The following is a 26,495-nucleotide window of genomic DNA, read 5'->3' as shown; positions in this document are numbered from 1 at the left end:
CAAAGGGAAGGAGTTAGCTGCCCGAATCCCACAGATAAGTGTGTGCCCTGTGTCTAAATGGCTGATCCAGCAGTGGATGTTTTGGTATATTTCAGTAAGTGACTTAACTAGTTTTGAAAATCATGTTGCCATACAAACTCTGTAGAGTAAAAAAATCTTAGAATAAATTATTAGAATGCCTTGCAGTGTTTGTCATCACAATCCACAGACAGGTCTAAAGAGCCTGTTTTCATTTAATTAGGAAATTCCTTTAAATATAGAGAATCCATTTTGAATCCAAGTTGGAGATGCATGGCTGCAGTTCAGTCATCTCATGAAAGAGTTAGAGAAGTGCAGTGTGCTCTTTGAAGAGCTGAGGTTTCAGCCCTGTGCAGTGTGTGCTGTGTGCTTACAGTGCAGTGCCATGGCACCACTCACAACAAGGGCCACAGCAGGGTCCTTGCACATTGCTCTCTCTTTACAAAACCTGCCACATCTGGGAGCCAAAAGTCTCCAAAGTGCTGTTCCCTCTGAAAGGGAGCAGATGCTCCTTAAGGGCTAAAATACTTAGAAACACAGACTGACCATTTCTCTTATGGGAATCTCAAATGTAACAGACACATTCATTGTCTGTGCATCTCTCCTGTCCTATCCGACATTTTGAGTGATTGATTTACAAGGTCAATATTCCCTTAATTTACTATTTTTTATTCTATAACAATTCAACTATACTCATAGACAAAAAAATCTCACGTACAATGACTTCTTCACAGAAATGTACTGCCTTTTCCCATACAGACATGCAGAGGCACCACACAGCCTCAAGCTAATCAATTACAGGAGCAGCTGAAGTCTCTCATCGACTGTGTGGATTGGTGGAAGAGGAAACAATTGGGAAAAAACCAAATATTGCCAACTGGTTTCACAGATACTGTCTGGCAGTCAGGCACACTGAGGAATACTGTAATTTAGGCTTCCAGAGCCTTGCACAGGAGCACTTAGACACTTTCTCTAGAGCACCTCCCCAATTCTTTCTAACAGAAATCTCTAACACTCTGCAGCTCCAACCACTGCCACCTCCCTTTTTTGGCTGCTCAACACTCTACTTATTCTCACCTTTTCATTCTTTCCTATTAATTGCCAAAGCCTGGCCATCTCCCATCACTCTTGTGCTGCCTCCTCAGCTCCATGTTCTACCTTAAGTCTAGTCAGGCAGGCAAAAGAGAAGAGGGGAAAAAAAAAAAGCAGACTACCAGGAGATGAGATGAGTCAGCAGAGAGAAACTCATGCTGTTACCAGTTTCTGCATTCAGTACTGGCAGTGAGAATAATTGCAGGGAAATCTGGGAGCACTGGAAAGAGACACACTCTGTTTCTCTGCAGGGCAGCAACATCTGCTCACGTGCCTGGGCACATGTGATCAGAGCACCCTGTACAGAGGTTCAGAGAATTTGGAGGACAGACAGGTGAAGGTTTTCTAACCAATGTGCTACTTTCATTGTGCTCAACACTTGTCTAATCACACTGGAAGTTAAAGGCACATTTCTGTTACAAAGGCCAAAATACCAAACACCTGCCACAAAATGTGGAGGAAATAGAGTTTCTCTATAAAAATCAGAGGATTATTAAAAATAATAATCAATTCACCCCTCATATTTTTTGTGTAGGTAGCTAATCTTGTATAAACAGCTGAGATTTGAACTGTAAAAAGGAATTTTATGGTAAAGGTATTTAATGTAAAGGTATTTAATGGTTCTTAGGTAAAATGCTTTAATATTTGCAGTGTTTGTACTATAATGAATAATATTTAAAAAATAGAAAATTAGAGAACCTGCACATCTATTCCTATCTTTTAGATTAAATAAAACCAATCTTATGCCTATATCTAAGATAAAAATAGCTCCTGCAATAGTAAGAAGAAATCAGTCCATATACTGAAAGAAAACCTCTTCCTATGACAGTTAAATTACACGATCAGTTCATAGATGGAAGGAAAAATACTGAAAATACATATTGGCTATTGGAATTTCTTTTGTTCTTACTGTCATCAAGACCAGCTGGATACTCTTTGAAGACAATTAGGAGAAACTTAAAACCAAGCCCAAACTCACAACCAATATGGCAGTGAAAAGCATTGCCCACAACCCAGCCAGATGCAATGTTGGAAGGTATTGCAAACCAGCGTCATATGAAGGGATGAGCATCCATTGGAGGTTGCAATCTGACAGAATTTGGCTGTGTTTTCTCACCATCACCACCACTGTGTCTGCAGGGCTCTGTCAGCTCCCTTAGTACTGTCCCCAAATGCTCCCTAGCTCCTCTCCAGCCTGACACCTTCCCCTTCTCTCACACTGCTTTATCTTCCCAGGAGCTCAGAGAAAAAGGTGTTCTGAGCCAGCAACCATCAGCCTTGTTTCTTACTTTTTCCAAAGACTTACAAAATTCTGCCAGCAGTCTCTACTAATAAGGCTTCTGCCTTTCACTGCTTGTTCAATGTTAAAAGTCTTACTGTCACACTGAAATTTTCATTTGATAACTACATTTCTCAGTCCTGAGGTTCTGCAAAAAGATCAACTGCACCAAAACATCACCCACTAGAAATTCCCATCATCCTGTTAGGACCATCAGGCAGCACTCCCCCATGTCAGTCTAAAACTTTTTACCTTGTGCACCATCCCATCAGTCATGGTCCCCCAGTCTGTCCACCGTCTGCATGTACAGATGCTTTGCAAACTGCCTGCAGGAATGCTGCCTGTGCTTTCTGGCAGTGTATTACATTTGGCAGAGGCTTATGGTGCAACTGGGAGGGTTTGGGAATGTGAGAACCAGCGTGCATGAGCCAGGCTTCAGACCCACTGCTGCAGCAGACTGGAGAGCTGATCTTGAGGATGGCCCCAGAAGGACCCTGAACCTTTATTTATGATGAAATCATTACCTGTTTTCTTCATTTCATTTTGAGCAACCACTAAAAAAGGATATGAATGTACCAAAATTTTAATAGCTATTTTCCTAAGAGGGTTGAAGGGTGTTAAAATGTACAGGGCAGAGGTGGCACTGAATCGGAAGATTGCCTTCCCTTTATTCAATACTATAAAGGTCTGAAAAAGAGAAAGAAAAGACATTTTATCAGAGTTTATTCACTGTAGATTCTCATTTAAAAACTGTTACAAGTAAGCAATCATCAAAATTGTAACTTTTTGAACAGATAATACAAAATCATGAATAATTTTTCAAATAAAAATTATTTCCAGTACTTACCTGATGAATCTAACATATGAAAATGCAATAAATTCAATTCATTAATGTTTTTGTGTTGATTCTTCATTAAACAAACTCAGTAAAGTAATATTCCTTTTCATGTATTTATTGTAAATAAAGATGCATAAATTATTAACTGAAATTGTAATTTTATTTATGTTTTCCCTCAGAAAACTCTCCCTGTTTAAAATAGCACAAGCAGGGTGTGGTGGTGCATTCCACCCTACTTGTGGGCTTTATTTAGTCTTACTAACTAGAAATCCTTCTGGAAACTGATTTATTAGACTATCCACTTGTTTAATTTTGGGGGTTTTGTGCCAAGGAGAGAGGGAAATAGCAGTAACATATTCAGCCATATTTAGGTAGGTCTCTGAGTACTGGAAATCTGAATATACCTTACTGGAGGAGAGCAAGAGACAATCTCAAATGATCCTTTTGCACTATTGTGGTTTCAAGCTGTGAACATTTCCCAGAAAACACATTCTTTTAAAATTTAACTTTTAATATCTACAGAGCTAATCAAATTTAGAGAAACTTATAGGCATTCAAGCCTTAGTTCAGAGAATTTTAGAAGATTGCCTCAAAATGTCTCAAATAAATCCATGAGCCAAAGAGAAACAGATGAGAGCAAACCCTGCAAACACTGCTGTGCTCCTCTGCAGGATATAATGGCTGCACCTGCCCTAACACTGCAGCACACAAAATGGGGGCTGTCGGGCTCTTTTGTGTCACTAAGGCGCTCTTCAACTGCAAGATCAATCAGAAGAGAATGAAAAACAGTGCAGAAGGAAGGAAGATTCAGTAATTCAGATGAAATCTGCATCCAGCGAAAAGGACGATGCAAGAATAATAACCTAAATTCAAATGAAATTAAAAGAAAAATTATTGAATTGCTTTTTTTCTGGTTTTTTTTCATTGTCAGAGTTGTACATTTTGCACATCAGCTATGAGAAAGCCTCCCTGATTTTTGTTAAGTTGCTGATGAAATGAGCTGTAAGCTAGAATTCCAGTGGTAGTGTGGGCAAGGGTATGTTGGCTTCATCTGGTGCCCACGACACCAAGTATTGCTTCAAGACTGCAAGCAGAGAAGTACATGACTGTTTCCAGGAAGGCTGGCAGACAGGGAATATGCCAAGGAGGGTCAAGGAGGACAATGCTGAGATTTGGAAAGTTTAGAATGTATGGACTGTGAAGTACAGATACAAATGTCTAGAAGCACACAGGAAGTGGAGAGAGATGTGGAGATGGGGCTTTAGTGAATGCACAGGACAAGCAAGGATTAAACTGTGAGGAAAAGCTGCTCCAGTCCCAGTGGCTTCTTCCCTGAGCTGTCCCCCCATCACAGCTCTACACAGAACACCTTCTCCTACAAACCAACCCCCAGGAGTAAGGGACACTACCAGGCAGACTTTACTCTGTCTTGAGTACAAACTCAAGATGTGTAGGAATGTATCAGATATGTATATGATTTCCCACTTCTGCAGAGAAATGGAGAAACTGCATGTGAAGCTGAGGACAGCCTGGGCTAATGTTTCCAAATTACACATCCAGTCTGGGCTCACAGGTAACAGCCTGCAGATGACCTGACCTTACATGAAGCTTCCATTTCAACTGCTGAAGCAACCAACTAGATGAATGACATTTTGGCACAATGCTTTAAAGCCTCACACCCCAAGGGGGAAGGTGAATTTCCTCTGCCAGGTCTGTCCCCAGCCCCCAGGACTCACATCTCAGACGCCTCCAACTCATGCTCTTTTTTGTAGTTATGAGGTAGTTGACAAAATGCATTAAAAATGACACTTCCTACTAACTCTGTATTTAAGACTACTGCACCTTCATTTAGTCAACCTACATTTTTTAAAAAATCTTTGAACACAAGCATATTAAACATACATCTATTTTCTAACATGCCTTATGGAAAATAACAGCACGCTGGCACAGTTCCAGATTCAGTTGGAAGCTGCTGCTATTTTAGCTGTTCTACTTTCTGCTGCCCTGCATAAGCTGAACCAACAAGACATAAATTCCCTACCTCAGTTTTAATTTTTCACTGAAAGCATCTTTGTGACTTGGGCTTTCAGAATGACTTTGTTGGTCCTCTAACTTCTAGCCTTAAATATGAATTATAACTGTACTTTATTTCTGAAGGAGAATTTTCATTAAAAAGTACAGGTAAGAGCTGATATGTCCTATGTAAGCTCCCTGCTATGCCTGCTAAATCTCACTCCACTCAACCCAGATGAAAGCCAATGTGTAGGCAGTGTGGATGAACATGAAGAATTGTACCCAAAGCTGTCAGGACAAAGTAGACATACACTAAGAAAAGCTAGATAAATTCTAAATAAATTGTAACATGAATATCCTTTTATATGAAGGATTATGTATAGATTTCAGGCCTTATGTTTTATTCATTTTTATAAAGGCACAAAACTGACTCACACTCAAAGTGTTGGAGTGTGAATATAAATTCAGAGTTCCCTGAAAGGAAGTCCCTGATTTTCTGCTTTTGCATCTGTAACCTAAAACCCAATCCATCTTCTGCCATATTGAAATAAAGCCAGAAACTGAATTCTTAGCAGGGTAAAGGAGGAGGAGGAGTGTTTTGAGAAGATGTAGCTAAGAGAGAAGAGTCAACACTGAATAAAGATAAGGTCTCTGAGTACCTCTTGGGATAAGGAGTTCCCAAAACCTTATTTCTCCTCTCCTTCCTCCTAGTTAGCTTTAAATGTAGTTTCTGGAAGGCTAGATTTACTGCACTTTCTGCTACCCCACTGCATTTCCACCTTCTGAAAGACAGGAGCAGATACAACACTGAGCTGGGATCTCAGGGTCTCTGAAAAAGCTCCTTCAGCAGCTAGAATAGGACATTCATGGCATATGAGAAGTTTGTGGTTATCTTTTGAAACAATGTTTTCTGCAAGTCCTTTTTTGCTTTGCTAGAACTTTTCACTTAAAAATTATTTCACAACTATGAAAATATCCAAAATCACTAGTGCATTCAGCTTTGCTGGTGTAATTAATTGAAGCAATTTCACACAATCTTTTGGGGTTTTTTGCAGCCCAAGATTTATCTGGAAAACCCAGGAGTGAGTGTAGTGATTTGATGAGATCAGGGACTGATATCGAATGCCAGGAGAAAAGGAGGCATCTTTGCTGACAGACATCACTCAGATCCTCCTGGCAAGAGGCAGGGCATAGAGTGGCAATAAACAGTGTTATATCACTATCGCAGCAGGAGGAACGTGAAATTTTACCCACTTTAGTTCCACCTATTCTCTCCCTCCTCTTTAAGGTAGCAGCCTAGGTTCAGAGGAAAAGAGCCAGCCCTGCAAGTGTGAAACCAAGTGGACCAGGCTTTGATTCATGCCCGCAGGTCAGCATCTTAGGGGATTCCAGCTGCTCTGTTCTTCACAGACAATGCAGTGAGCATTGCTGATCCTCTGTGATGGCAGCCTGAGCATGAGCAGGCACTGTTGGATTTGGAACACACAGATTTGCACTCATACAAAGGCAGAACACAAAACATGAGTGAACTTCCTGTTCACTTTTAATCAATTTTAGATTAAAAAATAAAAAAATAAAAAAGACCATTGCAACCCTTTAGGATGCTAAATTTCACAGTTCTAAAGACCAGCATTATTGGCCACCTCAGTCAGCAGCATTTCAGTATAATGAAATCATAAGTATAGGAGAACATTATTCTATTCTTTTACAATAAAATAATTATGTTGCAAGGGTACGGCTGCTGGCTTTCAGGCTACCTGCGATACAGTGGAAATCAAAAATACTATTAAGTGTATAAACCTGCTGTAATGGGCTGTCCTACTGTCAAACAGCAGTTATCAATATTTTCCTTTTCCTTTCAACTTCAGATCAGTATTGAGTACAGATATGTCCTCTTTCATGGTAGGTTTTGCATAGAAGCACACTCACAAAAACATAAAACTATTATACTTATTTGGGTTTACTTCTCTTAAATTTTTTTTTTTATTTTAAATTTTCATCTCAAGCCTACCTCAGGCACAAATTAGGGCTCTCAAACCACCTCAAAATATGTATTTATTTCTGTCTTATTCTCTATTAAACTGCATGAAATCATGGCACACACAAACCTTTAGCTTAGAAAAAGCAGTCCCAAAGATGGAACATAGACCATTCTAGATGATATTTAAACATTCACTGCATGAAAAACACAGTGATCTTGATCAATCTTGGTATAAAGAATAGGGGAAAAAGAAAAAAAGCAAGAGAGATGCAACATTTGCATATGAGGCAAATGATGGATGATTTCATTAATGATCCAAGCTTATAACAAAAATATTCCTAAAATTCCTATACAGCTTTTCCAAATATACAGTGACCAGTGCTGTGAGCAACCCTTTGCATTCTCTATTTGAAAGTTTGGAAGTCAAAGTTTTAGATAGTTTCTGTCAACAAATCAGCTATAGTTTATACAGAGATCTTAATAGAGCTCTGAGAAAAACAGTGGCATCTGGTAATCCTCTACACTTGCCCTAATCCTTTTTGCAAATAAGCCTTTTCCTTTATTCTGGTGTTTTGCATTAGATCCATGGCATTTCAGATAGATGCTTCACCAGGGAGAAACATAACATCTCTAATGATTGTGCAGCAGCTGTCACACTGTCACTTTGGAGAGGGTGTGCTGATGGACTTCTTGGCTTAACAAGATGGAATTCAGAGAGGGGCAAAGAAGAAGCTGAAATGCTAAACATTACAGAGATAAATACATTGAGCATTCCTATGCATCCTCCTAGGGATGTTTACTCCTGCTACAAGATTTCTCAAATTCTGAGATTTGCAGGAGCATCAACTGCTGCCAATAGTTTCAAAATACAAGTGAAACAAGACATAAGTACTTCCAGAATTCACATAGAGCTAGATAATAAAATTTAGAAAATAGATATTTTAAAGGAAAATGACAGGTGAAAATTTGAAATAGATGTTGATTTTCTGTCAGGAACGTCTATTTTCCTCTTACTGAAGGAAGAAAAAACAGAGAGAACTGAAACAGTTGAAAAATTTTTGCATTGTCTTAGACTGACAGGGCTGTTTCTATTTCTGTCCTGCAGAAGATTAAAGCACGTGCATAGAGAGAATGTGTGGACTTCAGCAGGAAGAGGAGAATCCCATAGGGGATGTGTTTGCATCATACATATTTAGCGTGCAAACAAAAAGATTCTTCCTTTCAAATAGTACAGAAACTTGACTGAATATGCTCAGCTGTTTTCTCTCCATTTCTTGCAATTCTGTCACCAGACCTGGCTGATTTAGCAAGTTTTTGTGAAAAGGGACTGAAAGGATCTTCCATTCCCAAGGGCTTGAGAGGCACATCTTTCATGTATCTGTTTTCACTGTCAGAAATGTAAGACAGATTGATTTGGCTGTAAAGGTCCAGGATGAGCTGTGGGCAGGTAGGGATAAAATTATATGGCATATTGTATCATAAACAGACACAATTAGTGCAGAACTCTACAAGGCCTGCTTTTATAGAAACACATCTTTTATCTTTGTAAAAGTAGAACTGTGATTTAAAGATAAATCTTGATATGCTGTGAATGGCAGATAAAGGCTCTTGCAGAGGCACCAGATAATAGAGATAAAAATATTGTTCTTTCACTCAGTATTTTCTCTCTTGTCAAAATAGGACTCATAAATCACATGAAATTTAGCAAGCTGAGACACTTAGAAAACAGTAGTTTGTGAAAGTCAAAATAACTCGTATCTTAATATTTTCAGTTTTTACAATTATAGAATCCAGTAATTAAATTATCACCCAATCTAGCTATAGCTATAGAGCATGAACTTTTTCTGCTGCTTATAGGCTGTGCAACAGGACCATTCTGAAAGGATTCCAGGCCTGCCCAAGGCCAGTTTCACTAAAACTTTAAAATCAGTTTTTATACTTTTTTTGTTACATTCACTGCTTATCTGTTTGCTTTCCTATTGATTCCATAAATTTCCTAAGCATTTGCTACCAAAGCAGATTTCTGTGAACAAAATGTTCTATGCATCAGTTCACACTGTCAGTTTTAAATCTGAAGAACCTTAGAGAATTTTGGTGTACTTAGTATGAATGTATGTTCATTTTAAGAAGCTCACAAAATATATATGTATTACATATCCACATGTTTGCATAGCTGTTATATATTGCTTGTAATCAAAGATCCCATATTATGCTTCAACTTTGATGTAAGTGTTCCTTTGATATCAAGTCAGTTATCTCAAGGAAATAAATTTTGAGGTAAATTAAAAGGAAAGAGTGAAAAGCTAGTACCCACTAAGGCAAATGGCTGAAAATCAACAAACTGATTTAACAAGCTCTATGATCCACTCCATAAAAACAAAACGAGCATGAAACACACTGCAAACACTGGCATGTGAACAGCATTGATATTAGACTCACTTTTTTATTGATGTAATATGGGTCCATGTCTTCCAAGGGCTCAGACACCATTCCTGGAGGTATGTCACCATATATAAATGGGAGTGTTTTTCCTGCCTCCAAGTCACTGTTTGGTTTTGGCCCATTTTCATCATCGTCTTTGCGATCTGGTTTGGGGTTCTTGGCTTTTTCTGCAGCAATGCGCTGTTCAATAGCTGCAAGAGACTCTCTAGTGAAGAATTGGAAGCTGTCTGGTCCTGGTGGTACAAGCACTGACTGCTCCATCTTTTCATCCTGCACATTTTAATTACCATTTATTCTTCTGCATAGGAAAATACTAAAAGAAAGCAGAAAACAAAATTCAAATAAACATGTTGAAATCACCAAGTAAGAAAGATGTAGTAGTTATTTTCAAGTGCAATTGTTTTGGCTATGTTGAATTATTAAAATACACAATTTGAAAATTATGTAAACAAAGACAGACAAAGTAAGCAGTTTAGTCGGTGATTTGGCATTTGTAAGAAGCACTTTTGTTGTTCTTACACTAGTTATTGGAACTGTAAAAATTTCTGAGCTCCAGGAGTGTGCTAGTCTTTTACTCCAAATAAGGGAAAGTATGATAGCTAAGAATAATCAAATACATTCTTTCCTCATAACTCTAGTTATATTATGATCACACTCCTCTGGACTCAATCAGGATTACATTGGTAACTATAAATAGAACAGTTCAACAGAGCTAACACAGAAAATTTCACTGAGATCAGCAAAAGTATCAGAAAACAAGCATTGTAAAACCAGAACTTCCATTTTAAAAAAATCAAGTCTGTATTGCATGAAGTATTAAAGTAATGATTCCAAATAAATTTTTGTATGGGAAATTATTTTAAATATGAAGAAGAGCAATTGCTGAGTATTATTTCAGATTAGCTGTTACTGTGTTTGGTTCTTTATAAAATAGTTGTAACTAGAAAATTCTGGAAGTATTTTAGTGTACATATTTATTCATACACTGCAATTGCAAACACAAAACCTGCTGGGAAGAAAAACAAAAAAAAAAAAGGAAAAAGGAATTCTTGTTAAGACTACAGATTTGACATCTTCCATGCTGCTGAATAAATTTCTGATGACACCATAAGACATACAAATGAAATGCATATTTGGGCTCACAGTGGTGCATATATCCCTCAAGTCTGAATGACATTCAAACAATCAAGGTGCAAATTTCTCTCTGTAAAAAAATTAAAGTGAGCTGATCTCACACCAAACACTAAGTATTCACCCATGTAGACACTCATGCCAAAACCAGTTCTGTACATCTTCCCTTGTTTCCTAGAGAAAAGGAATTATACTGTTCTGTCCCCATTGGGGGGAAGGGGGAGGATATAAGAAAATGTACCTCAGCTAAAAGGGATTTAAAATCCTGCATTTCTCCACGCAGAGAGTATCCTCTAGATAATCCTCAGCTCCCTTTGTCATGGTTCTGTTTACTTCTGTGAATTGCCACTTTGGTCACTTAACTATTGAATTTATAAACTCACTATTTGTACACTCTGATACTGGTTCTTAATGTTCAACCACACTTTGTGGGTACTGGGAAAGAAGGAGAAAAATCTATTAGCCACATCACTGAACTTTCGGATCTCAAACTGATCCCCATGAGGGGCACCACGATTTGGAAGATAGATCCTGTACTGTTATCCCAATGTTATGGGGGACACAGCTGTCGGTGGATACCCTTTGCCCTGTGGGCTTCAGGTAGATACAGAGACCCAAGAAAGACAATCAAGCCCTCTTCTCTGCTCTACTTATTCGGCAAAAGAAGGGGCTAAGACCTCTCCTCTCCTTCTCCTCCTGGTCTGCATAGACATGCCTGCCTTTCCCTCTCCTCCTCCTCCTCGTGAGGCCCAGGAGGGAATTTTCCCGTTTGCCATTTCCCTCTGAATCCCTCATTCCCAGTCCAAGGCCGCGCTCGGCGCTCCCTGCCCGGTGCACCAATCCCGAAGGGTGCGGGGCAGTGGGTGAGGGTGCTGGACACAGCAAGGGCAATCCCGTGTGCTGCGAGGGAACGGGCAGCCAGTGAGCAGTCAGCAAAGATGAGACCTGAAACCACAGGGTGCTGTGTCAGGATCACCTTTTAGCTCACCCAATGTCCCCACCCAGCATGCAGGACAAGGATTACCTCAGGATTTGCCTGCAGGTGCACAGAAACAAAATGCTTTGCAGCCATTATTTATGTTGCAAAAACATTTGATTCAGCTGCTGTGTTTATAGACCAAGTTTAAAATCAGCAAGTGCTGTGGGCTTTTCTAATAATATGTGTATTTCTTTATATAGAAAGGAACTCTACGTTATTTTTCTATAATTAAGCCTAGAATGTTCTCTGGTCTGTCAAATGTACATGGAGCTAGCTAGCTACACCTTTAGATGTAACTAAATCTAAGTAGGCTGTACTTAACATCTTTCAGGAGGCTTTATGAAGATTACCTACTTTTTATTCTCTACTTAACAGATTAGAGGATGATATCCCAGATACGTTTTCCCCTTCTTCATACATTTCAATGATTAAAAATCTTCAGAATTGCAAATAGAAATCTTATATAAATTTAAAAGTCAATACTAAATACATACAGAATTTACTACAGTCTTAATCCCAAATCACTTCCATTGCTCATATGGCAGTGCTTAACTACTAGGTTTGTATTTCATTTACTATAGTAAATTGATTTATTCTCACTTATATGTGAGGGGATGGATAAAAATTGATACCAGACCAATTAATCCACTGCTATCCTTCTGATTTCCACCAAGTTATTTATTAAATATTAATTGAATAAGTGCAGATTGCTTACATGATCCAAATGGGCTACTTTTTTTTCCTTTAGCATAGCACTAGTAATTCAACATAGGAAAAAAATATAAGAATACCCAAAATATTAATTTCTTACAAAGTTCTTTCCTAATCTCTTATAAGGAATGGGGTTTTTTTTCCTTCTACATTTTCATGTCCATTTGAGTGACCTTCTTATGAGCAATGTGAAACATTTCAAATTTTGGAAAATAAGGTACTCAGAGAATAGAATCATTGTTTCTTCTGATATTTCCCAGGCAAAATATATTCACATACACTTTTCAGTATACATTGTTGTGAGCCAGATAACTGCAGAGCACACTCAGCGTGCAGGGATGGGACCATCTGCAGACCACAAGCAGAGTAAGTCAGGAGCTGTTCAGCTGCATTTGTGTGCAAGTGCACAAAGCACAGTGATCTGCCCACGTGTGCCAAGTGTGAGGCAGCCAGAACCACCCTGGACAGCTCTGCACACACAGAGCAGCTGGGTGATACACACACCATCACTGCCCTCCTGGCTGTGAGCTACTGTGCACAAAGAGTCATTTTAGATCTGTGCATTCCTTGAGAACAAGCTATCAAACATCTGTGAGCATCTGTGTATTTTTACAGTCTTCAAATCTCATCTAAATAATTTTTCTAGGCAAAGTAAAGGGACATATTGGAAATAGATGAAGAGATGGTACCTTGTCAAACAGTGTCTTCAAATCAGTTACACACTGCTCCTTGAAAAAGTCAATTAAACAATACATAACTCTCAGAAACAGGGACAAGCTTGAACAAGATTATTTCCTAATCTGATATAATCTAGTATTGTCAGCTTGCATATCCTTCATACCTTCATAACAAGGGTTTCTGGAGTGTTTGGTCAGGAGGACCTTAGCATCCATGTAGAACTACAGTGCTGCAAACACTTAAAGTTCAGCAAGCGAATTTCTTTATATTATCCATACACTTAAATCTGAAACTGAAACATGCTTTGAAGTTTGGTCTTCTGGTATAACAGCCACTAATTAAAATTTAACTGCTTCAAAATAAAGATAAACTAATGAATCTACATGTAAACTCACAGACCCCAGATCTCTGTGTTATAATAATTTGCATTATTTATTTGCACAGCTTCTCATTACTTTTGATTTATCAATGAGTCACCAGGATTCTTGTCTTCAGCATATCAAATAAATATAATTTACCTTCCTCACAGTGTGGCTCTGTGGGAGGAGAGGAAGAAAGTTGTGGGAAGCCACTCCAGTTTTGTATGTGCAGCCTCAGAATGAAGCCTGTGTCTCTACTGTCTGTCTCAGTTATAGGGCTACTGCAAGCAGCAAAGGCAGGTAGGATATCCAGATAACATGCTTGGCAGAAGGGCAGGAATCAGATTGGAATATTGGAACTATACAACTTTTTATGACTCCCTGTAGCTCACATATAAAATTCAATTTAATTCTCATGGAGAGCTTTATAAGGGAAACTTGCATATTACCAGACTGATAATAGGATTCTCCTATATCTTTTTTTACCATCTTCTTGATGTTCCCTCTCAGCATGGATAATGCAGATCTGGCACAAGGGTTCGCTTGCATTACATTACTTAGACTTGGATAACTGCATTTATTTAATGCATATTAATTTTAAATAAAGGGTAGGTGCAGTAATACTGCAGACATCATAATAGGGTACATAGATATGCACTGAGCTATATAAATAAATTATCTGAAATATTGGAAGCAATCAAACAGTACATACCAGTTTAAATGGGAGTTTATGCTTTGCAGCTGGATATTTCCATTACTTAACCTGACACACAGAAAGGGTTGCTGAAGGGGAGTGATGGGGGGAGAGGATGACTATTTCATTTGCCTCAGAGTTTGCAAACAGCCATGGGGTAGCTGTGTGATTCAGGAGGGCAGTTCAGCGCTCAGTCTGGGCTGTCCAACAGCCAGAAAGCAGAACAGACAGGAACAGGAAATGTAGCTCGTGTCTCTGAAATCCACACTGTTGAACCATTGCTTAGCTTACTGTGCAGGAATGAAATCAAGATTAATGGGGTAGAAATAAGGTGTGCAAGAAAACATGGGCTTGGCATCTTAAAGGTAAGCTTTCATTTGGGAAGGCAGTCATGGCTTCTGATCCCTGCTCCTAGAGCTATTTCTCTATTATACCTAGTAAATTCACTTGAGAAAACTCATTTGAAAATCACCAGAGGTATATTACCTGAGAAGAAAAAATGTAGCATTAACTATGAGAAAAGAGGGTTTAGTTCTAGTGTTCAGTCACAACTAACTTTTTTAACTCAGCAAGAAAATGCAAGCATAAGTTTTGAAAAATAAAGCAAAGTAAAATAAGCCAGCCTTCCCCAACAAGATAACTAGCCAGCAAAACCCCCATGCGGGTAAAACCAGGATGTTCCCTGTGAGCTATTTGCTGCTACCTTTTCTCCCACAAACACCTAGACTTTCAGTCCTATCCTTTTGTCTTGTTTAGAGGAAATCAGAAAACCATATGATGTAGACACAGTATATTATCCATCTCCATTAGTTATATATATGTATGCATTGGTAAAATTTCTATTCTCAGTATATTTTTAAATTCATCTAATGTATCTCTAAACCAAAATCTAGGTACTAGGCTTGGCTTTAGATTAAAAAGAAATAGCTTGCTTCAGCTTACTGCTTTGCTAGTCTAATTCCAAGTCTAATTAGCTGCAAAGGAGTCTTATTTTAGAAAGCTGAAAAAACCAAAATTAGTTATGCAGCTTCATAGAAAGAAAGAAGGAAAATAATTTAATGGGACATGTCACAATGCAGCTGCATTAGTACTCCATCTGAGCAAATGCATTTAATGGCTTAGAACTACTGGACTGCTACCAACTGAATGGATGCTCTGCTTACTCTGTTTCTGCAGCATATCTTGTGCAGCAAATGACTGCAGTACAGAGGAGCAATCTTTCTGCTTTCCTCCATTTGATCAGCGCACTGACCCCTTTTACTGGCAATCTACATTACTAGCTCAAGTTTAATTTTCTTAAACATCTGTTTCTTAAACGTCTGTTTATATTTACCTTAGCAAACATAACAACCTCTTTCTTCAGTTAAAAAAACCAACAAAGCCATGCAGGCTATGCAGTGCACATTACATAATGCTACTGATTCATTTGGTATTAAGCTAAAATTGAATTTAAGACAAGATTTAAGTTCTGGTCTTGGCATATTGCCACACTTGGGAAAGAAATAAAAGTTGATGGAAAACAGATTGCTCCATACCCTGGAATGATGCAAAATTTGCAGAGCTAACAAACCCAAAAACATTGCCATACTCAAATTAGTGGGTTGCCTGACCCCATTAACAGCACTCAGGTACTCGATATCTCATATGGTCAGTGGAAAGGACAAAAGCCTGAAAGACATAATGACAAAAATTATTTACTTTCTAACAAATTTAGCAGGCACAGATTTCATTCTTGAGGGTTTCCTGGGTCAAGATATCAGATGCAGGAACAACAGGGACACGTTTAACACACAAGACCTCAGGGGGAAAAATCATAATTAGGGAAACAAAAAGAGTTTCTGCTTTTCGTGCACAATGATGGGGCCACTGTGAAGTAATAAACCTCCCAAATTGTAGAATCTTGTACTTTTTATACAGCAGAGAAGTCCAGACATCATAGGAAAGCAACTTTTGAAACTTACCCCCTTGCTTTACATCCTTTGCACTCAGAGCATGGCCCAGGACATGCCTGTGCAGAGAGGAGGCAGCAGCAGCCCCAGCCCCTGTGCCAGGACTGGGCATCAGCTGCTGAGCTCCTGCAGTGCAGCACCCGGGGGAGGATCCATCTCCCAGGCTGCCTGGGAGAGCAGGGAGTGCTCAAGGAATGGGAGATGCTTCAACCACAAAGCAGCTCTGCAGCCAAGGAAGATCCTCTGTCCCTGCACAACTTTGGGATGGTTCTATCGCCTCAATCCCTTCTGCCTGTCTCAGGTTTTATGAGATGCAACAAATACATGGGCTACATGTGAAATAAGTGTTTTCCAAATGAATTGGTACTCTATATGCTAATGCCATGCAGCAGGTAACACAAGTCTGTAAACTCCTGACATTTGCATTTCTGTTTATGTGGAAAAGGCCCTGCACCTTGGTCACTGGCATCTTCTGATCCTGCTAAGGCAACTCCTCTGCAGTTCTCCCCTCATGTCCCTCTGCATTTTGTGGTTCTGAACACACAAACCACTTTTACCAACAATAAGAGAATTCTGGTGTTTCTTAGTAAGCTTCTTTGAGCTTAACAATTTCCTAATAATATGTGAGAAATGGCTTATTCCCAGATTGGCAATTTCGCTTTACAGTAGCATAATTAATATTTGTTCTTACAGATACAATTTTAGTTCATTTCAAAAACTATTTTAGATATTTTCATGTAGTTCTCAAAATAAAAAATAAAATTTTAGAAAGTCACATCACTGCTGTAAAGAATCTTCTTCCAAAACACAGACCTGGTAAAAAATAAACAAGCAAATAACTCTCACCTATATCCTGATTAGGTTTGAAGTGATTTTTAACAAACTTTGAATTAAGAATGATAATCCAATGGAATTTTGGAAAGTTTTTGTTCAGTGGACACTCATGAGGCCATGATGTCCCAGCCTTGTGTCCAGGCATGTCTGTACATGATGTGGACTAGAGACATGACAATGTTCAAGCCCTGGCACTTTGTCCCCTAGAAGTGGTATAGCTGCAGAGTTCATTTACTCTATTGAATATTAGATATTTAGCTTGTTTTAAGATCTAAAAAGCTCCTACGTGGCACTCAGTATTCTCAGTTGCATAAAGGGGAAAACAATCTTGAAAATTCCTGGAAAAAAACCAAAATGCTTATTGTTATTAAATGGTTGACTACCAGCAGCAGCAGAAACATCTGCTGTGTCTGCCCCATCCTTTGAGCAATGCACTACTGGAAAAAGCTTCAGATTTGCCAAGAAAGGCAGGAATTAGTAATTCTGCAGAAGCAGCAGTTTGAAAGCCATTGAGCAAAGACTGTTAGCCACACTGACTTTCACCTAAAAGCAAATATTCAAGGTTTTTTTGTCTTTTGAGGTACTGGTGATTTTCCAGTCAATTTTGATGGAAGTGTAAAGAAACAATAAATAATCCAGTCAAAAACCAAGAGCAGTACAATTATAGACTAAGAAATCTAGTGCTATTGGAACTTTGGAAATTTTTAAAAGCCTATGATTGGTCAAGAGAAACAATTAAAGAAATATGCTTCTTCAAAATAAATAAGAATACATTATATGCAGGAACTTTGAATGTTTAGAATGAACTGAATGCTATAAAGTGTACTGAGAAAACAGACAAGATGTAAAGCTAAGGTAATATCAAAAGATATCGTCTATTCAAAAATGGATAACCATTCATTAGAAATATCTGAAATATTGATATATACTTATTAAGAGCATAAATGATAACAAATTTTGAAGCAAAACTTGCAGTCATTCAAATTCTGAGCCACTGTCTGGTCGTTTTCTGAAGATCAGATAATCTGCTGAAAGCAAGCAAAGTACTTTGTACTTTATCAAATACAGCATTAAGCTATGTGGTTAAACATGGAATTGTAGGGCACATTTAGTGAATATTTTGCAAAGAAGCTATTCTAAAATACAGGTACAAAAACATAAAAAAGGAAAGAGGTTTGAGATCTATAGTTTTTTATAAATATCACTTGGTGCACATCAAATGTACACAAACTCCATTAATGAAGATAATCAAGCAATAAAGTATTTAATAAAGTTTTCTATCTTGTATTCCACCTTGAATTCAAACAGATATATTACAGGGTCTGTATAATGTTAATCTGTTCATGTGGCTCCACCTGTAAGATGAGAACTCAAGTGGGAGAATCAACATGGTAAACTGAAGAGTACAGCAACCAATATCAGCAAATAATATCTTTCAGTCTCAACTTTTCTGATTGAAAAATACCAGATTTCCCATTTTGTAGGATTTGTGTACAGTGATTAAAATGCTTTCATTTTTCTCATCCAAACCCACACTTTTGACTTTTCATTAATTTAAAATACTCTTGCATTTGTGATTGAAACTGTTTACTGCTGTTCTAAATTGTCATTTTTAATATTGCATTAGAGATTAAAGTGTTTTGCAATGTTTTTCCAATTAATAATTTTTAGTTTAAAAGAGTGAGTGGCAATGCCTTCTGGTACTTTGGCATTGGGTGTCCAGGGCAATATCTTAAATAGTTTAAGGATAAATTATAAATTAGTAATAGTTTCCCATAACTCTTTACTCTACTAATAGCAGACCAGTGTGAAAGTTAGTTCTAGCCCTACCAGATGAGAGAAAGCTTCAGCCACTCAACCTCCCAGAGTCAGGTATTGATTAACAATACACCCAGCTGAGAAAAACGAGGAGAGGCATTCCTCAGCACGTCATGCTTCTTGTCTGATCTCTGATCAGTGCCTCTGAGCACAGGGCACCATTTCCTACCACACTGAGAGCTGAACAATGCTTCTGCAGGTAGTGTATGTGCAATCCAGAAGCTTTTGGATAAATAAGCTTACAGTGAGAAACCAAAGTAGGAAACTTCCTTTATCAAAAACCATTTCTCAATGCACTTGAGCACAACAATAGAAGATACATAAAGATGAGAATATCCAGTTATGAAAAACTAGTGTTAAGTATGTCAATAGTGAACATTGTCAGAGAAGAGATCAATGCAATCTGTGGGGTCATGGCTCTAATGAATCCAAGGACATTTAAGTCTGAGGGAAACATGCACAGTTAAGAAGCTTGAAAATATTCGTGTTTCATTCATTGTGAGACAAATTGGGGACTTAATATGGTAGATGGAAATGACATCAGACAGATTTTAATTTGACTTTGAGGAAAAAGTATAAATACAGAATAATTTTCAGTACTTAGCAATTTTAAGTAGCAGTGGTTTGTTACACCCATTTATGTAGTTTTCCATATTTATTACGCTTAAAATTTCTTGTTTTCTCTATATTTAAAATTTCATCAGGAAGTATGAAAATGTCATGACAATTTTTGTTCTCCCTTCCTCTCTTACTTTTCTTGCTCAGACTTTTTTCCCTCCATGAAATCTTCTTGTCTTTCTGGCAAACCCATGGGGCACATGAGCTTAACATGGTCCTTGAGGGGATCCTAGAGAGTGAGAGGCAAGCTCCCTCCTGCCATGCTTGCTGGAGCCCTCCCAGGCAGCCAGCCTTGCTGGAAGCTGAGTGCTTTGGGTGTGTTTTGGGCTTGATGGCATCAAGGCTGGGTTTGCAGGTGATGTGGTGGTGAAATTAGGCTTGCTGTGGCTCAGTGATGAGGGAGTTCTTGGGTGAATTACACACTGACCACAGAAGCTTGAAGCAAGTGGGAAGCGGTGCATGTATGTAAAATATTCCAAAGCCCACTAAGGTCAAAATAAAAATTGTTACCACTGTAAAGACAGTTAAAGCCAAGTAAGAGTGCAAAGCAAAAGACAATTTTTCAGTGAAAACACCATGATGTGATGCATAACAGGTGGCCAAAGCATAAGACTGTGATTAGGCACCTTTAAAAGACTATTCCTGTATTGACTGTGTCGTCTTAGAAGAAAAGGCCTCAGTGAAAAAGTGCAATACATTATATTATAAAATCCTAAAATGTTTGCTTTGAAATATGAGCATATAGATTTATCAGCAGCCATGTGAAATGTTAATATTCTGTTTTACTACCTATCTTGCTCAGGCTACATCTATACTGTATTTGACAGAGTGCAACCAAAACTGTATTCTGTCCCAAGCAGCTCTTGAGGCAACATGAACCTGCCTGTACTGCCTTTTACAGGCAGTTCTTCTGGACTTGGGAGACAGTATGCTTCCAAACCTCCAAATCTGCAGATACCTGAGCTTTTCTAGCAAAGCCCCTCCTGAGTTACTTTTGATTTTGTGCCCTGAGCAGCAGACAGACACGCTCACAGGGCAGGCAAATGGGCAAATGGCAAACACCTGTGAAGTTTACCTTTTCAGAGCACCATCAAAGCTGTCCAAACCACATGAACCCTGCTGAAAGTGGGAAGAATGGATAGCTGTAGCTATTTTAGTCTCCAAACTTCTTTCAGACTCATCCTCTTTATCCTATATGTAGTCCAATTTACCCAACTTACAATTACTTCAGACTTCACTGCCATTGCTGGTGTAAATGTCTTCAGTTTCTAGCTGGAGTGATTCACCCCAGACTATGAGTGCTTACCACAGCAGCTCAGCACATGAAATGCAACCAAGCCTAAGGGCTGCTGAGGTTAGTGCAGCCTGTGCTACTAGCAGTCATAATGAATCTGACTCTCATATGTGTCAAATGTCCTTGTCTAAGCTTTGGAACCAAACTATAAATCATACTATACTCCTCCTGCTGCCATACATACCTAAGGTCTGTTTAACATCATTCTTACAAAAAACCAAGAAAGTTTCTTTGCCCTTATCAAGAAACACTGCCCTTATTAAGAATTATTTTCTAGATAGTTTCTAGGGCTCCATCATCCTTCTGTATAAATTCTCAGAAAGCAGACTGATTGCCTCTCAGAGGCCCTTAGCAGCCTTTCTTCATTATCTCAAATTTCATTTTTTAGATGTTAAATCCATTGTTTAAATTTTCAATTTACATCAACACTGTAATTTTGAAGTCCAGTTATATGTAGGAGATGCAAATATCTGCAAAGATCCCTCATTTTGCCTATGCTCCTTTTAACCTCTTCTTTTTCAAGACACCTTCCAAAACTGTCCAGTGGTTTGGCTGCTCAGCTACCAAAACTACTTCATCACCTTAAAGGTCTTCTTTCCCTCTGTGACATCTGAGCATTTTTCCTTATACTTAGGTTGGGAGACAGTGTACTTTCAAATCTCATTCAAGTATCATGGCTGGAGCAGCAATTCCCTCCCTCTCTGTGTTTGGATAGCACATTGAGACTGTGATCCTGCATTCCATGTCTGAACTCCTCCCACTACGGACACCCAAAGGTTCCAATACATCATTCCAAGGCAACCTGCAGTGCTGGTCACAAATTGAAATAGAATAATTTGCAGGTAAGAACCTGGATGTTAATAAGTGTTAAAATTCAAGAGTGTGTACTTCAGATGAGCAATATGAAGGAATGGGCTCAGAATTGAGTCTGGCACAGCCAGAGAGCAGGAGGTTTTTAATAACAAAATTCCTGAAACTTCCAGAAGTAAAATACACCCTACAACTCTGCAACATGGAACTTTAACAGGGATGATACAAGAATGTCTCAGAAAATCTGATTTTTTTTTTTGTTGTAATCCCCCAAAGCAGTTAACAAATACTGCTTCAGTAAAGTCACTTGAATTAAAATCATTACACAGAGGCACAGACCTGCAGCTCTCTAAAGAGAAACAGCTTACTTTGTGAACTTCACTTCAGAATACTGCTAATCACAGTTGCACTGCCCCCAGCCATTATTTAGCCATCTTCACATCTTTTCTCACATGAAAGAGAGAAAAAGGCTCATATTTCCTATCTGAAACTTATCTGAACAGACAGCTAAAGGCATAACCCATCCTTTTCCAAAGTGCTAAGTAATCAGGAATTCACACAAAAGTCAGTATAAAGTTCTTGTCACTCTGTATAGAAGTACTGTATTTTTTGCCTCAGCACTAAAATACAGACTTATATATATAAGTTTAGACATATAATATGAAATTTCAGCCTTAATAGCATAGTCAATCTTACTTTAACCACAGGAGGAAAAAAAACCTCTTCCCAAAACTGACCAGTTTCCTGTATTTCAGAATTCTGCAAAGCATGTAACCCCGAGAAATAACTGTCACTGCTGCGACCTGCAGAGAAATACCAGGTGCAAGGCAATCAAAGCAAAAGGGAGAGAAAATTTTGAATAAAACACTATTAGAGAGCAAAATTGAGCTTAATGTCCTGAAGACAGATTGCTTTGGAATAAAGAAATACCTTTTAAAAATAAAATTTGGTGTTTAGTACTCCTCTTTTAAAAGATTGATTTTAAAAGATTGATTAATTTGCATTTCCTCAGCCTTTATTTTTTTTCTCTTCTCCCAAAACTCATTGTTATTGTCTAGGAATTAGGCATGCAGACATAAGAGAGCAAGTATTGTACCATCTACTTTGCTTTCTCTTGCTAGCAGATCTCATATTTTATCATTCTCTACTCTTGGGCAGTAAGGATTTTTGTTTCTCCCAGCAGAACCATTAAATATTATTTAGTGCTGGTTCAGCAGCAGTCTGAACTGAGACTTCACAGATGTAGAGCAGCCTGCTTGAGGGGAAGGCAGAGGGCAGCTCTGAGGTCAATGCCCACAAGTGGCAGACGGGCGGGCTGTGCAGCAGCTGGACACACATAACCCACAGCAAACCACCAGCTGCCCTGCCTGAGACACAGCAGAACTCACCAGGCTGCTGCTCAGGGCTCCCAAGAGCTGTAAGGATCCTCAGGAGTGGCACTACATCCAGCATTTACCAGTTTTCAAAAAGCTCACCCCAGAATGTGTGTGCCCCCTGAGCTGCTGGGCAGTGCCAGCTCATGGCCAGCCAGTCCTGGTCTTAGAATGAGCCAAAATGAGTAAGATGTAATATACAGATCATTTTTCTTGGAGTAAAAATTTTTCTTTCAGATGAGATGCTTCATTATTTCAGAGTAGTTGACTTGTAGTATTTTGTTCTGAGGCAATATGAAGTTATGAAAACATAATAAAGGGTCATCCTTTCTGGTTTATCCCCCCAGTGTGTGTAAAGAGAAAATAAATTGAACTGGAGGCAAAAATACTCAGATGGAAGGTTTCTAGATTACACTTGGATCACACAGTTCCTGTTTAAGAAAAAAAATAAAATTGTTGTATAACTTCTTTTTCAATTAAGCATTGTCAATGCACCCACTATGGAGTTCTGAACAGTTCTCTGTCTCTATCCATCAACTGCACACTTTAAGATATATATATATATATGGCACTATTTAGGTTTCATTTTAGAAAATAAATGTATCAGACTGGGTTTCTCAGCTGTGAAAAATACTGAATATGAACATTAAAAATAGAACTTTAAAATGGCTCCGGTACACTCATTTTTTTAATCAGATTCAGAAGTGTCCTAGTTCTTTCTATAAAGAAAAACTATCAATTTAAAAATCTTTTTAATTAAATGTGTACTATTCTCCAGACAGTATGGAAATTTGATCAGATTTGCAAATATCCTTTTTCTACCCCTAGGATTCACACACTTGCTATGGTTCACTAGTAAAGACTATGTAGTCTAAAAGAAACACTAAGAAATTACATTTTAAGGGCACATTTTCTGCTCTTGGTATATTGGAAGCATTTCAGAGTGCATATACCCTAGGATAAATATTTTCAGGGGATGTTTATATGCTTTTATGCAATCCTAGTGAAGATAGCTTTTAGTGGACCCTATATAATTTATTGTAAACTGCCTGTTACATCTCAGATATCTACTTCTTTTTGTGGACTCACAGAAAAACCAGGTTGGAAAAAAGAGATCAAGGGCCATCTAGTTTATCTTGCTGCCCAAGGCAAGTTTGCTATACCTATTTCCCAACAGATGTTTCATCTAACCTCTTCCTACAGACCTTCAGGACAAACGTGACAGATTCTTCTGACATTCTGCTACAGCTCTCCACTATCTGCTTTAGTAAAATGTTTGTTCTCACATCTCATCTGGGTGAGCCCATTTCTTCAGTCTTCACTTCCTGTCCCACCCACTCTGGACACAGAGAGCACAAATCATCCTCAGCATTCAGCTTCTGGTGATCCACCAGCCCCTTCACTTCTGTTTCCATGAGTGGGCTCACTCCAGGGATCCTGCAGAGCTACTCAAAGAGCCCTGCTGAGGCATCCCTAAGAGGAGCACCTATCATCTGCATTCAGAAATACCTCCAGCACCATTTTCTCTTAACAGATTCATTTGACAATAATTTTATCAAAGAAGTGAAACCCTACAAATAAAAAAAATGAAGGCTCTCACTCTGAAGGAAACAACATTTGGTAACAGTACTGTAGTTGCTACTTTGATTTGTCGTCTTTGACAATGCCATTATTAGATAGAGTTATTAAATAATTGAGTCACACAGTTCTCTGCATTTACTCCTAAATTTTTATTTCTGACCTTGACAGGATTTGAGGTTTTGTTTGGTTTTGCTTTGTTTCACCAGGAGGATGATAATCAGGTTTTTAAATTTGTGTTACAAAGTAATTTTAAAAAGCCAATTCTAGTAGCAAATTAGACAGTGTCTTGAAGGAGTAAGAGAAAGATGAGGATTGGTCTGCATGTTTACAAGGTACTGATATAAATTACAAAGACAGAGGGAATGAAAAGGGAGAGAGCTTGGAAGCTCAAACTGAGCGGGGTGTTTCTGAGACTAAAAATATAAGGGTTTTGTCCTTTTCTCAGAGACTTGTGGAAAAAAGAGGAAATTAATTAAAAAAGGGGGTGGAAACACTTTAAAGTAGAGCAGTGGAAGGACGGTTAGAGATCCACTAGATACTGCTGAGACAGAAAGCAATGGAAACTTGGGTTCTGAAAATGCAATGTAATGAGAACTTCATGGCAGAAAGAGGAAGGAGAGAGAGAATTTCTGGGGCTGATAAATTACAACAATAAATAGCAGTGTGGATGAATCAGAACTGTAGATTTTCAAATTATATTTAACATGGCAGGGAAGGGTTCTACCCAGATTTTCTTAACAAGTGCAAAATAAAATCAAATTTTATTTTACAGAGCTAAACAGAATTTCAGAAGAGCACAAAAGGGGATCTGAAACCACCACACACTGGTGAAATGGAAGAGACAGAAATAATGACTCAATAATCAGTAAAGGACAGCAATCCTAAAAACACTGAATACCCATGTATTTAGTAAAACATCACACTGATTCTTTCAACAAATATAACTCATATTGAATAAAACGAGATCAGTGTATTTTACAGAAATTGGACTAACCCCAGTATGACTGAGTGATGATTTCTATGTCCATGGTTGCTATTTGATTAATTTCTTCACTCATACCAAAATTTCAGTTGTTTCCATCCAACTTCTATGTGTTTTTATGGATAGAAATCTACAAAGAATAAGCCTACAACTAGAAAAATGGAAGTAACACACCAGAATTACTGGGCTTTGGGAAAAAACATCTAGAGAATTTGCATGATATTGCCCATCTCCCTACAATATTATATTCAGTCAGAAATGTTAGCTGTAGATTTTAATAGTTCAAATTTACTCAAAGGTTCCTTTCCCCCACATTTTAGAGCAGTTCAGCTCTAGGATTTTTTTTCTCTCTTGTAGCAATGTGATCTCTTAGGTGCTCTAAAGTATTATGCTAAAAAAAGCATAATGGTATTCCTTCTCTAGTATGTCATACTGTATCCGTAACACTGGTTGTCTGAGTTTAGAGGAGTGAATAAATATTGTTCAATTTTTAATTTGGTTTTTCTTCTGCTGTAGCCATTTTGGCACCAACAGAAAGTCTACAGGTCAAATACAGGACTCTTGAGGAATCCTATTGCCTCCCACCTGCATAAGCTGTTATCAATGAAGAAAAAGAAGGCAGAATATGCTTCTGTTACTGGAAAACAATCCACAATTCTCTTAGTGGTATATAGCCCAGAAGACACAATATGTTTTCCCATAGATGAGCTGTGGGGCTGGAGCTCAGAAAATGAATAAAATGAAGGAAAAGACATTAATCCATGAGACTGACTGCCACAATTCTAGATGCACACAGAAAAATAAGGTCAAAATTTCTGCCTTGTCTCAAAAGAATTTGCAAAGTACCCACTTCTCCTGATTATTATTAACAGACTATTTCTCACAACTAAGGGCAGGAGAACCCTCACACTTTGCTAATTTCAGTTCTTCAGTTTCAGGCAGCCAAAAATGGTAGAGAAGGATTTGTAAAATATAATTTAAAGGAAAAAGTTCAATGCTAAGCCATGTGGGTTTGCCCATT

At 38.3% G+C, this 26,495-nt stretch overlaps 1 protein-coding gene across 3 annotated transcripts in view; it reads right to left on the bottom strand.

The window, feature by feature from the left end:
* LOC135450524 (sodium channel protein type 1 subunit alpha) overlaps positions 1 to 26,495 on the bottom strand; it is an 88,972-nt gene that overhangs the window by 53,167 nt on the left and 9,310 nt on the right. For 2 of the 3 annotated variants that reach the window (XM_064718808.1, XM_064718805.1), the window contains exons 2-3: positions 9,661 to 9,976; positions 2,959 to 3,076 (exon numbers count right to left, since the gene is read on the bottom strand). In XM_064718808.1, the coding sequence (XP_064574878.1) occupies positions 2,959 to 3,076; positions 9,661 to 9,924 (382 nt within the window). In that variant the 5' untranslated portion in view covers positions 9,925 to 9,976. Of the gene's footprint in view, positions 1 to 2,957; positions 3,077 to 9,660; positions 9,977 to 26,495 lie in introns of all 3 variants that reach the window. The other variant, XM_064718806.1, reaches the window with a different exon arrangement.

This window comes from Zonotrichia leucophrys, chromosome 7, assembly GCF_028769735.1.
Source record: "Zonotrichia leucophrys gambelii isolate GWCS_2022_RI chromosome 7, RI_Zleu_2.0, whole genome shotgun sequence".
Classification (NCBI taxonomy): Eukaryota; Metazoa; Chordata; class Aves; order Passeriformes; family Passerellidae; genus Zonotrichia; species Zonotrichia leucophrys.
The sequence above is the reverse complement of the archived record's forward strand: the minus strand, read 5'-3'. Positions and strand labels throughout refer to the sequence as shown.